Source organism: Triplophysa dalaica, chromosome 25 (genome assembly GCF_015846415.1).
Source record: "Triplophysa dalaica isolate WHDGS20190420 chromosome 25, ASM1584641v1, whole genome shotgun sequence".
NCBI classification, from domain to species: Eukaryota; Metazoa; Chordata; class Actinopteri; order Cypriniformes; family Nemacheilidae; genus Triplophysa; species Triplophysa dalaica.
Window position 1 is genome coordinate 10152415 of NC_079566.1, and position 13070 is coordinate 10165484.

The 13070-nt window shown below is 38.0% G+C and overlaps 2 protein-coding genes across 4 annotated transcripts; both read right to left on the reverse strand.

Moving 5' to 3' along the window:
* Positions 1-334: 334 nt before the first annotated feature.
* On the reverse strand, positions 335-4155 carry si:ch73-196l6.5 (riboflavin transporter 2). 2 transcript variants are annotated; one of them, XM_056741555.1, is made up of 5 exons: positions 4132-4155; positions 3814-3933; positions 1318-2374; positions 1039-1162; positions 335-958 (listed from the first exon to the last, which is right to left on the reverse strand). In XM_056741555.1, the coding sequence occupies exons 3-5, from the start codon at positions 2334-2336 to the stop codon at positions 749-751; spliced, it is 1353 nt and encodes a 450-aa protein (XP_056597533.1). In that variant the 5' UTR covers positions 2337-2374; positions 3814-3933; positions 4132-4155; the 3' UTR covers positions 335-748. The 2 variants fall into 2 exon arrangements, with proteins under 2 accessions (XP_056597533.1, XP_056597534.1); XM_056741556.1 differs by having other exon boundaries at positions 3814-3879; positions 4132-4148.
* Positions 4156-4525: 370 nt separating this feature from the next.
* slc52a2 (solute carrier family 52 member 2) lies at positions 4526-12796 on the reverse strand. Of its 2 annotated transcripts, XM_056741758.1 has the most exons (5): positions 12626-12796; positions 7660-7802; positions 6624-7479; positions 6300-6423; positions 4526-6046 (listed from the first exon to the last, which is right to left on the reverse strand). In XM_056741758.1, exons 2-5 carry the CDS (start codon positions 7787-7789, stop codon positions 5837-5839), a joined length of 1320 nt encoding a protein of 439 aa, XP_056597736.1. In that variant the 5' UTR covers positions 7790-7802; positions 12626-12796; the 3' UTR covers positions 4526-5836. The 2 variants fall into 2 exon arrangements, with proteins under 2 accessions (XP_056597736.1, XP_056597735.1); XM_056741757.1 differs by lacking the exons at positions 4526-6046; positions 6300-6423; positions 6624-7479; positions 7660-7802 and adding exons at positions 7817-11229; positions 11409-11527.
* Between the last annotated feature and the right edge of the window lie 274 nt (positions 12797-13070).

Here is a 13070-nt window from a genome sequence, read left to right on the forward strand (position 1 = left end):
TGCTATGTCTTAGATACTATTTGTTTTGGTTTTTGTAAATTAATATGTAAAAAATCCATGTTTTGCATTGATTATTTTACCTATCATAAACCCACTTAAATGTCATTGTATCTGCACAGCAACGTCTTGCGTAATGACGTCGTTCCTGCGCAGGTATGATTACATCATTTCAGACACATTCATGCAGCTGCTGGTTGTGCTGCTTCTACTTACAGGACCAGGGTTGATTTTTCCGTCAAGTTTTATTCAGGGTAATGTTGCTGAATGAAAATGTGTGGATTTATGAGGCAAAGTGTTAGTGGATTGTAGAATTGGCATCTTTTGGACTTAATAGACAGATATGTTTGAGCCTACGATACTGTACATTCTGCCATTTATACGGCTACCTACTACACACACAATTGCAGAAACCAACTTGAGATTCAATATTTTATTGGTTTCATGTGATGCATTTTATTAGAAACAACGTTTGACCGAATGAGCGTTCCTCAGAATCGATGTAGACCACGCGGAGACCACTGGAGGGCGCTACTTACCAATCTCAATCGCGTATTCCAGAGCGTCGAAATACACAATAAAAAGACGGTCTGCCTCTACGAATTAAAACAACTCATCTTAAAAATGTTAAGAGAATGCCCCAAAAAAGTAAGTGAATGTGTCTATCTGATAAAAATGTACCTAAGAGTACCTAACTAATATTAGGCTAATGGATAATAATAGAGTTAGTATTTTCCCCAAGGGCCATATTTCATATACAGTGTTTGTTACATGGGTCTCCCGTATTGAATAAGTCATATACATTGACTAAAGGGAATATAGTTACTGCCCCCAGCATTGAGCCTATCTGAACTACCGCTCCACACCACACAAGAGCACTGTGACCTTCATCACGCAGAATAACTGCAATAATCACCTTTACAAAAGAAAGAATGAAAATAAAAAAGAACCATGCCAACACCTGTAAAACACACACAATTGTTTTATTATTAAAGATAACATAAAAAAACAATAGGGTCTACTTAAAAAGTAAATGCTCACCATAAGGACAGCTCCCGAGGTCTCATTAACTAGCGGAGGACATGGACTCAACACAGCCATACCCATGATGTAAACTCCGATAAGAGACCCAACTGAAGTGAGAAGACCCAGCAACACCAAAGACCTGTTGAGAGGCAATGAGATGCACAGTCAGTGTGTAAAGCCAAAGATAGGCAAAAAAAGTATTTTGTTATAGCATATTTCTGTTTTGAAAGCAGCATCAACATGTTATTTACTCAATTATAATGTATTTAGTGATTTAGTCTCAGTCAAGCTCACCTTCGAAGAAAAAACATAGTGATGAAGCAGGCCACCGGATTGGCAACATTCGCCATAGTGGCAGACCAGTGATAAGCCTGGTTTCCATAGGGTAGACATGAGTATGACTGAACCGATGGCAAAATACTATTTGTCAGACCGTTGACCCAGGCTAGGATAACGTAGATGTACACCAGCTGTAACCAGCTGTACTTTCCTGTCCCAAAACTGCTCTTGGGGTTTTCATGACCGCTATGAAGACCAATCATCGGTTTCTGTTCAGTTCTTTTGGTTTTCCATTGGGATACGGAGTCTCCAGCATTGTTGTGTTTAGTTTCATGTTCTTGAAGCGCGGCTGGATGGTTGTTTAAAAGTACAAAAGCTACCAAACAAACCACCATCATGGCCGTCAGGAAGAAAAAATAGGCTTCAACTGAAAAGTTGGCAGGCTGGTACTGAGGCACAAGGTAGACAACATCATCAGATGCATTTACACGCTGAATCAGCGTTTCATTGGATCCGAGGATCTGAGATGCATTGACGCAATCCATGACGCCTACACCCTGCACCATCGCAACCAGAGCCGGCACAAGACCGCTCAGACCTTCTCCTATATAATACGTGGTGAGATATTTTGTCTTCAGCTGCATCATGAAGGGAAGGAAAGTCACAGATGAAGTGCAGTCCACGATGGAGATGAAGAAGGTAAGGAGCAGGAGGGGAACGCTACGATCAACACCTTGCACTTCGACCCTCTCGCTCCAGAAGAACGCCAGTAAGAAGCTGGCCAGAATGCCAAAACTTACAATGAAATAGATAACTGCCGTTTCTTTAAGAGTTCCAGGACGGAAGCGATGCATTAATGTCACAAATAGTGGGCCGATGTTGGCAATTTGGATGATAACAGAGAGGTAGGAGGGAAGATACCAGCCCTCAGGGGTATGTGAAACGATTAGAGGAATCTCCACCCAAAGCCCACAGATGGTGACCCAGGATCCCATGCCAAACAGGCAGGCCAAAACATGAGTGAGGATGGACATGGTTGGGGTGATTTAGATATTCCTTTGGAGATCAGAGGCTAGAAGTACAAAGAACAAGTACAAGAGAAATACAGTAAGTCAAGAAAAATCTGTTGTAAAAAGAGTAGTTTGCCTTCAAAATCAACATTCTGTCATCATTTACTCACCCTGTTGTCATTTCAAACCTGTATGACTTTCTTTCTTCCGCACAACATAAAAAAGATATTTTGAAAAATGTTGGTTACAGAACAGCACTGCCCCCCCATTCACCTTCTATTGTAACCAATGCAAGTGAATGGAGGGTTGTTAACCACATTTTTCAAATATCATCTATTGTGTTCTGCGGAAGGAAGAAAGTCATGCAGGTTTGAAATGATAAGTTTGAAAAGAGGGTGAGTAAATGATAACAGAATTTTCATTTTCGTAGAAAATGTTAGTTTAATTTAAATATATGTACATAAAGTATTCTGCAATTTTATGATTTAATCAAAGATGGCGATGTAGAGGCTTTAAACTCTAATATCATTAAAGGGATACTTCACCCAAAAATGAAAATTCTGACATCGTTTACTCACCTTTGAGTTGTTCCAAATCTGTATAAACGTCTTTGTTCTGACGAACGCAGAGAAAGATATTTGGAAGAATGCTTATAACCAGACACATCTGGCCCCCCCATTAACTATGATAGTAGGAAAAAATTCAATGGTAGTCAAAAGAGCCCCAGAACTGTTTTCTGTCATACATTCTTCAAAATGTCATCTTTTGTATGCAACAGTAATTTTTCTATGGGAGTCAAAAGGGTGGGGAGATCTATTTGGTTATAAGCATTCTTCCAAATATGTTTCTCTGTGTTCATCAGAACAGAATTTTTTACAGATTTGGAACAACTCGAAGGTAAGTAAATGGTGACATCCCTTTAAGTCAATCCTTATATTCCAGTGGATTTTAAAATGTAAGTAAATACTTAATACAATGTTGTAAATGCATCTTATGTAAGACTAGAGAGATTTTGCCTTATAGAAAGAGATGTTATCTTCCGTAACTCCGGGGCAATCTGTTCGAGTTATTCAATAACATCTGGATTGTCTAACTTATACTTTGATACTGTGCCAATGTATTGTAAGAACAAAGTCAGGAAGGAGCTTATTTCCTGCAAGCATATAGAAATGCAATTTGTTACACAAAAGATATCACTATACAAAGGTGCAGTTGTCCTTCCTTTAACACTGAAGACTTTGTTATAAGCAACATTTAGCAGCGCTAACAGAAGTGAATACTGCATTTGGTCAATGAATTATGGACCCCTCGTTGCTAAATTTTGTACTTGGTTATTACTTACGTATTGACGTAAACACTATGCAACATTGGATAAATGCAATTAGTTTGTTTGTTTTATCAGATATAAATAGATAAACAGGTACATAAATAAAAAGGTAAATAAACATATAAACAAACAAGATATATAGTATTGCATATTTGAAACCAAAAAGGTACTTACATGCTTGGAGATCATATGAGATTGACTGTCATGTACTCCCATAGAAGGAATGCGTTTTATATCACTCTGTAAAAGTGAATGGGTGTGCTCATATTGACCAACCAAGACCACCTACTGTATCTGTTGATGTTTCATAGAAGAAAAAAGAAATTCACTTCCCTTAATTTGTATGATTCTATAACAAGATATTGTTGTAGAAAATTGAGCACCCAAATGTCAATTTATATTTAAGTTTGCAGGAATTTTCTATATCAATATTATAAAATACTTTTTACAAAAACAATATATATTTTAGGCACAATATTAAGAGCCCCTTACTGGATATTGCATATTTGCACTTCGACAACAGCACGAGTGCCCAATGTTTTCTTACTCAAGTTGAGACAGAAAATGTAAAAAATTGACAAACTTTCAAGTTTAACATTAACATTTGGCTGTTTTTTTGCATAGCAGGCAAGTTTCAGCTGCAGTAAAACGTTAAAAGTTAACAACGGGAGGTAAAAAATGTTGGAAACAATCGTGATGATTGTTAAAGCGATAGTATAGTTTTATAAACTTTAGTTTGTAGTTTTTTACTAAATAGCTTTAACTGTTTTAGTGTTGTCATCACCAGTTGTCATATTGTTCTGGTGTATATATATCCGTTGTAATAAATAATTGTTAATTACCCAATCGCATTCAAGCACATAGAAAAGAAGCATAAAAGAGATGCAACAATTCTCTACAAGTTTATTTACTTACAATGCTATCACATTCTAATAAATTCCATGAACATTTTAATTTATGATCCCATACATTTAAACCATATAATGACATGGAATAAAAATCCTTCACATTTAGAAGAGCAAGTATCCGGACATTATTACTGCACAATATTATATATATATATTACACATTCTGTCCAATAAATTATTGTATTAAATGAGACAGAAAGCTTGAGTAGTGTAATATATCAGTTTGAGTCTTTTCTGATTTTATACTTTACAATTAGAGCCAAGAATACCATTACCCCCATTTCAATGAAATATTCCAAATTATAATTTCAATGAAAGTAGTCACAAGCAGTGCAAGATAACAGGATTGGAGTCAAAATACTGGCCTCTCATCTCAAGTCCACATGGCAGCACCACAGACAGTAGATATGACATATTAAACATATTTCAGATGGTAAATTTAAAATGTACGCAACACTAATTCTAGATGTTAGAACAAAATCTAATACTAGACGTAAGAACAAAACTAGTGTCAGCAGAATTACACATAAAGAAACATATTTTTGGAATGTGACATTATACAATTCTTCTTGGTTGTCTTAAGCAAAAATCTATATCTTAGAACATTGTCTTGTCTGGCTATCATAGAAAACATTAAAGTTATAGTTCAACTAGAAATAAAAATTCTGTCATCATTTACTCAACCTCAAGTTGTTACAAACCTGTATACATTTCTTTGTTCTGATGAACACAAAGAAAGAACAGAAAATGGCTAACATTCTTCCAAATATCTTTCTTTGTGTTCAGCAGATCAAAGAAATTCGTACAGGTTTGGAAAAACTTGAGGGTGAGTAAATTATGACAGAATTTTCATTTTTGGATGAACTATCCCTCTAAATAAATTTGCTTGTGATTATACGCATTGAGGATCAATGCAAACTTACCCGACTTACAATACCATTAGACAATAACATTGATTGTCTGAACTGAGTTGGAAAAGAAAAATACTGTGTATAATATTACACATAGATGCTAAACAATTCAGGGGCATAATCATTGGCATACAGAATATTGAAGGAAATATAATATTGTATATTATGTGCAAACTGTCTTTTTCTATGTTATCGAGTGCATCTCAAATTAATAGTTCCCCATTACTGTTGTCAAGTCAATCGGGACCATTTTTGAGACCAACTATTCCTTTAACTAAACAACAACAGGTTGACACGAGTTGTAAATGTCCTGTGCAGGTAGTCAGTGATTTTGCATTATAAAGGCATAGGGTGAATGTAGGCCGAAGGGCTTTAACATTAAGAGCATTTATTTGTGCAGTCCTGCGCTTGCTGGAAAACCTGATATATGCTGACTAGAGGGAACATCGTAAGCGCTCCGATAAGAGAACCAGCCTGAATGAAGACTCCACACCAGAGCAATGCTGCGTGTCCTGCTTCATGCAACATAGACCCGACTACCACCTTCAGATAGGAGAACAGGCCAGTAAAGATGATCCAGGAGATGATCTGACAGGACAAACAGGTAAATGAAACTAAGATGTTGTGTTTTTACGTGTGGTGAATAATCAAGGGTTAAAAAATTACAATTATTGTAATTACAAAATATTAGATTTTAAAGAAAGATGACATTTAAAAACAATAAGTATCTAGTTTCTCTTGAACAGATCTTTTGAGAAAATTAAGTGAAACATTGAACAGAAAATGTGTCATGTAAAAGAAAACAGAATATGATACAATAAGATCTAAATAAGATACAAACCACAAGAGCGATTCCAGACTGACTCCCTAAAAGTGGTGGGCAAGGACTGAGTGCTGCCAGGGCCATGAGATAGGCAGCGCAAACTCCACCTCCTAGTGACATCACACTAAGACCAACGCTAGACCTGAAATAACACCACTTAAATTATTTCAGTTCTACAAAGTTTACATAATTGACCAAACTTACAATACAAAGTACATTTTCCGGAGAAAAAATTATTTAATATTTGACTGCTCTAACCTTTGATAAAAAGCATTTTGTATATTTTACATTTATGATGTCATAGCATTGCCTTCACAAAAAAAGGGAAAGATTACAACTAACCTAAGCAGGACAAACATGGCCACAAAGCACGCCACAGGGTTTGCGATGTTGCCCAAGACGACAGAGAGGTGAAAGGTCATGGTGCCATAAGGCAAACAAGAAAAAGTCTGGACGGACGGCAGCACGCCATTGGTCAGTGCGTTGGAGATTCCCAGCAGCAGGAGAAGATAGATATTCTGTGATGTCCAGAAGGACACAGCAGGAGTCTGTTTTTCAACTTCCACCTGTTCTTCTGAGACTGGTGTACCTCCGTTTTGTAACGGGTGTGTCTCTTCTTCATCCGTTTGACCTGTTTCCAGCTCTCTTTTATGAATTTCCTCTGTCGCAGACTGGGTGACCACCCGGTATGTCAGAGCTAGGAAAGACAGGGCAGAAACAGCCAGCATTATGGTCAGAAACCAGAAGAAGTTTTGGGCAGGGAAGTTCTCCTTGAAATACACAGGTTGTGTGCCGTTGGGCGTCTCGACACATTCTAGTTTCCCTATGCCCTGCCCCAAAGCGACCACACAGGGAAAGAGTGCGCTTAGACCCTGGCCAACGAAGAACGTCCGAATGTATTGAGGGGGGTAACGGAACATGAACGGAAGGAAGGTCACATTGGATGTGCAGCAGACAAATGACAGAATGAACGTAAGCAGCAGGAACGGGACAGATCTCGGCACTCCTGCAACCGTGGCCACATGGGACCAGAAGATAGAAAGAAACACAGATGCAATCACAGCCAGTACTTGTATGGCGTGGATGACCACGCGTTCATTCAGCCGCCCTGGGGCGAAGTGGTGTGTTAAAGTGACAGCCACCGGGCCCAGATTTCCAAAGGCAATCAGTACTGAAAGATATGCTGGCAGGTTCCACTCTACAAAGAGAGGACACATCCTTAGTTGTGAAGTCAATAGATTTGGCACTTTTAACCAAAGAGAATTTCAGCATATCAGATTCATCTGAGGCATATTTACATTCAATGCAATTTTACTATTATTATGATGAATCAATGGTATTAAAGCTTTTACTTATTTCATCACAAAACATTGCTTACTTTCAGGTAGAACACCAACAACAATTGGCAGCTCAACCCATAATGAGTTCACTGAGATCCATGAACCCAATCCAAACAAAGCCACCAGTATGTGTGTAACAATGGCATGATCCCACCATCCCGCTGCCATTGGTTTTTTATGTCTGGAAAAGGGGAGAAATCAGTTAAAAGTCATTTTAAAACATCAAAAGAGTGTGTACAAATTCTTGTAGTCAAACTGATAATTATGTGGTTAACTAGTTAACATATGACTTAACCCTTTTATATTAACTAAATTATATGTGATTACTTTGGTTTATAGTGAATGACTTTACACCCACTACAAATGACAAAGACAGCTGTTAAAGTTAATAGTTTTTCAGCCATTGTGCTGCTTGATTAATAAACTAATAAATATTTCTAGTAGAAAACAAGTGAAGCTGGTGTACTAAAGATACTGAAGATGCTATTGGTGGTAAATTTGTTTCAAGCAAAACTGTCATTTGCTAAGAATTGAACAAAAAAGACCATATAACAACGTGATCAAAATTAAGCTTATCAAGGAAACAGAAGCATGACATTTGTTGATGCTAAATGATCCAAATTTTCTCACCGACCGTATTATTAAAATTTAAAGTGATAATAAGTTCTTAAATAGTAAAAATAAAACTAATTGTAAGATAATATTAAAAACAAAATGTAATGTGAAATAGTCAAGACAAGTAGGTTTAAGAAAAAAAACATCTTTATTGATGCAAATGTTTTACAAAAGTTTTTACAAACATAATGAAAGAAATGTGAGAAACAACTTGATTGCTTCGCATGGGACACAAAACTATATACTGAACATCTAAAACCTTAAAAAGTTGTATATGCAAAAAAGTAACAAATGCAAGAAGAACGATTTCAACAAGACAATCAAGGTAATTCGAAGGTCTCATGGAAATCAACTTTTTAGGTTTTTTATCCATACACTTGTTAAACAGTGAACCAGTGCTTTAAGGGTCTGTAGATGGTGTTGGTCTTTGGTATTTTATTGGCTATGCCTGTCTGAACCTTTGCTTGTACCAAATTTTGGTACAGCTGGTGTTGTAACTGGCACTTTCTCGTTTGGCAAGACATCCTTCAATGCAGAAATCATTTCTGTTAGCGAGAAACCAAAGTGATTAAGTTTTTTGTCTCTAGAACCCATGATGCACTTCTGATAGTTCAGTTCACAGCGGAAGGCCTCACATTTCTCTCTCTGGGTTGCACCTTCTAACTTCGTGAGCAATCGTTCAACATCTTGCTGGCTTCTACACGGACCACCATTTTTGGAAACCGCTCTGATAATCATCTTCTTATAAACGTGATCTTGAGCTTTTTGCTTTAATCTGTTCACCTTCATTTTTCTGGCATCACGGAGATTCGGCACTTTGAAGACAAGGGGGCGTTTCAACATTTGACGTTGTTGTTTTTGGACGGGTTTAACAGGAGATAACGTGACCACGGGTGGTGGAAATGTAGGTTCATCCGTCGTCTTTTGGGGAGCAGTTGCTCTTTCAGCCTCTTGGGAAACGCCCCCCTCTGCCGGACCAGGAGTTTTATCAGGTCTGTTCTTCTCATACGGATACGCGTGACCAAATGGGTACTCCCCCATCAACTGTGAAAATGTGCAGTTTGACATCTGCACATTTATTTCTGTAGGCAGCTCTTTGCAGTACTCTCCTCCGGGAAGGAAATCTTTGAGATTTTCCTCCATTACTGCCGCGAGCGCTTTCATCATCCTCTGTAAACAAGCTCTCACGAGAGTGCCGTACTGGTTCTCTGCATTGACACGACAGTATTTGAACACTCCCCTGAAATTGCTCTCTTGCACTGGAAGCTGTAAGAATACGTTCAATAACGCTTCTGGCTGCATAAGCCGGCTCGTATCTTTCGACCATTCCAAGAGTTTATCGTACAGGCAATAAATGTACCTACTGAAAAGATAATATTCTCCATCACTCTTCAGCAGCTGCCACAAGGGTCCCAAAACCTTAAGGTAGACAATGGCAACCACACAGACCAGCGCTTGCATATTCTCATCGCTTGCATCCGCAGTGACGCTCTCCAACAGGATATTTGCGTCATCGTTTAGATCCTGCAAATCAGATACAAACAATGCGACATCTTCGTAATGGTGAACAAGTCCAGCAGCTGCTTCAAAGTAGTTAATGATGCGATTGGAATGATTGATAGGCAACCTAGAGCAGTTATCTTTCTCGGCGCAAAAAGCAAGCCAGTGTCTTCGGTAGTTAGGGTTGGTCTCCTCTCTTGGACACAAAATTTCAGAAGCCATGTGGATGTAGCGGGTCACAGTACTCTCGTCAAAGTTGAGGAAGCTCCGAAATTTGGGGTGCTTGTCGCGACCAAGTTTCTCTCCTGTGGTGTTCACAATATCTTTTTCAAATGACATCATTTGCTGCTCAATTATATCAATAACTTCTGAAAGGAATTGACTGATGTAATGGAGGAATTTTAAAGGTGGCACTAACAGAGAGTTGCCACCCTCTGTTGAGACATAAGCCAAGACTTTGTCATTTAAGAATCTCAAGTTGGCATTTTCTTTCAGCATTGCAGAGAAGTGGTTTTTAAGAAGATCCATTGAAACCACTTTTGCTACTTCATTCTTACCTCCATACATTTCAGCGAGCTTTTGCAAAGAGAGCAAAGAAATATCAAGAAGAGTTACACAGTCACCGTTGTCGGTTTTTGGGTCTTCCACATCATCTAAATGTGTTACAGAGTTTGTCTTGGATCCCTGTTCCCCGTTTTCACTGTTCACATGCTCTGCCTGTTTGCGATCGTGTTCATCTGTCATTGAAATATCCACGGGTTCATCTTCCTCCTTGATCTCAGCCTTATTCATGGCAGTTCGGCGTTTTTTCTTCAGATGTGCCTTTACCATTGCTATACTCCTGTATTCAGTCTCATCACTGTCAAATTCAAGATCGAATGGACTTTGAAGAAATTCGTCCAAACACCCACGACTCCTCTTTCGGCTACTCTGATTGTTGCGGTACTGCATCCTTAAATTCCTCAGACTTGCACGCAGAGGCCTGTAGGCATTTCGTATCTTGCCATCTCTACAGAATAATGGCTCAAAGTTACGGATCCATGGCACCAGCACAGTTGGCTCTAATTTCTCTCGTGCAATAAAGTTAGTCAATTCCAGAACGAGGCCATTTGTGAGACCGGTTAATTTAGCACGGTCTGAAAAGTCGGACATTTCAAGTAAATCTTTTCTTCCGATTCCGATAGTATCACATAGAGGTCCGACGAATTCAAAGTTGACATCCGACTCGAGAAAGTTCTCCCTGGCATCTCTGGATAAGCTCAGTGCTGTTGTGGTGTTTCTCACAATCAAGCCACAGAAGTCTGCAGACTGATATTGGGGGATGAGCTTTTGGAGCCACTGTATTAAATTAACCCATGAAATGTCATGTTCCTCCCTCAGGAGGCCAACTTGAACCAACATGCGGTTTTTACAAGGCTTTTCTTCTAGATTTAACACAGCTCCATTTTGGGCACAAAGGAAGTCATCAGCAAGTTTGGAGTAAAAGTCATCTTCTGCAAAAAAAATAAAAAACATGATTGTATATAATGCATACAAGCAATAAATGTACATACGCTTGAACAGCAATAAAATAGATAAAACTGTAAAAACCGGCTTTTATTAAAAACACTATGCATTTGTTTGCTTTGTCTAAAATGAATGAATAAGTAATAACAAAAAACAAAGTACTCACTGAGTTCAGCAGCAATGGCTTTTAAGCTCCCACAAGAAGAACCAAAGTCAAGCAGGTCATCCATAGTTGCACACCAAAGTGGCCTGGCTTGTATTTATTAAACCATCTGGCGGAGCATGCTTCCAAATAAAGGCCAAATAAATGTTTTAGTAATAACAACCAGAGCATGGTAGTCCACAGTTTCTTAACCATGCAACAAAGACAAAAGTTAATTTTCATTCAATTTAATTTATTTATATAGCGCTTTTCACAACGGGCGTTCTTTCAAAGCAGCTTTACAGGAGCATATAAGAAATATAGAAAGGTAAAACACAGCACAGTGCGTGGTGTTAATAGAACAAGCAAGATCATTCTAATAAATAAGTTTTAATTTTAACATGTGTAAGACACACTATATTTACCCTATTGCTTTTACCCTATTTTTGTTACAGCTCACTATCCATTTACACCAACAAAACATTATTCAAACTTTATGTATGCATAGATTTATCATTAGCTGTAACTTAAATGGGTAGTTGACGATAAATCGTACATTTTAATGGTATTTTAGCTAATAGTAAAACTGTTAAATAATAACTATTATATTGTACTATGAAATATTAAAAGTATTCACAGTGTTTTTTTGAGGAGGATGATCCTTGTTGAGGTTGGTTAACGCCAAAGGAAGCGTAAAGAATAGCTGGGACAGACAGTAAAAATATTAGGCAAAAGGTCAAGCTCAGCTGCACCCAGACCTATCCTAAATCTAGGTCACGTGCTTTGTTGAAATGTTGGTTCAATGATGTACTGGTTCTCCTTGAGTAATGCCGATACCCTTGAAAATAAAAATCGTGCCTACATAAGCACGCGGCTCCTTCTTGTTATCGACTTCTACACTTCTCCTATCAGTTGACATGATTTCTGTGTCTGGTACATTTTGTTTTTCTGCTTGAACTCAAGGCTAAATGCTAGCGTTTAATGCTGCACATGCATCGTGCACGATTCTCCCCTGCGCGTGGAACGCGACCTCCACTGTCTCTTTAAGTTTGAAAGAGAGACAAACTGTCTGTTTTTTATGTTTGTAAACGCGAGAGATTTTCGACAACATTGTGGCGCAAATAAATAAGAAAAACTTAAGTGTGTCTTGATCTCTCGCATTCCTGAAGGACTAGCAAAAACATTTACCGCAGATTATTGGTAATGTTGATACATCCTGAAGTGTTTCACGATGTACTCACCGTTGTATTTTGCTTCAAAATGTATCCTTGCTTTATATAAGATACGTTTCTTGTGCAGTTTGTGTTTATCTTTCGACTCTTTGCTGTGTGTAGACAAGAGAAATCCTGGAATTCCGACTCGGCGATCACCAAGGATGTTTGAATAATCTGAGGAGCATCCGCTCTGCTAGCGTCGTGTTCTGTCACGTGTTGCTCAGTGGAACATCTGATTGGATACATTCATTCTTTGCATAAAGGCTTTTTTTGCTGAATATTTTTCAGTGTTTATTGACTTGGAAATATGTTTATTATTAGGCTGATTAAACACAACAACATGCCATAACATACGTTATTTCATTTAAATATGACAATACGAAAAAGCATGTACAAATAAAACGACATTAGATTTATTTGAAAAGACACCCAAGAGCTTTATAAACCACGTGCTCATTTTTGAATAAACAAA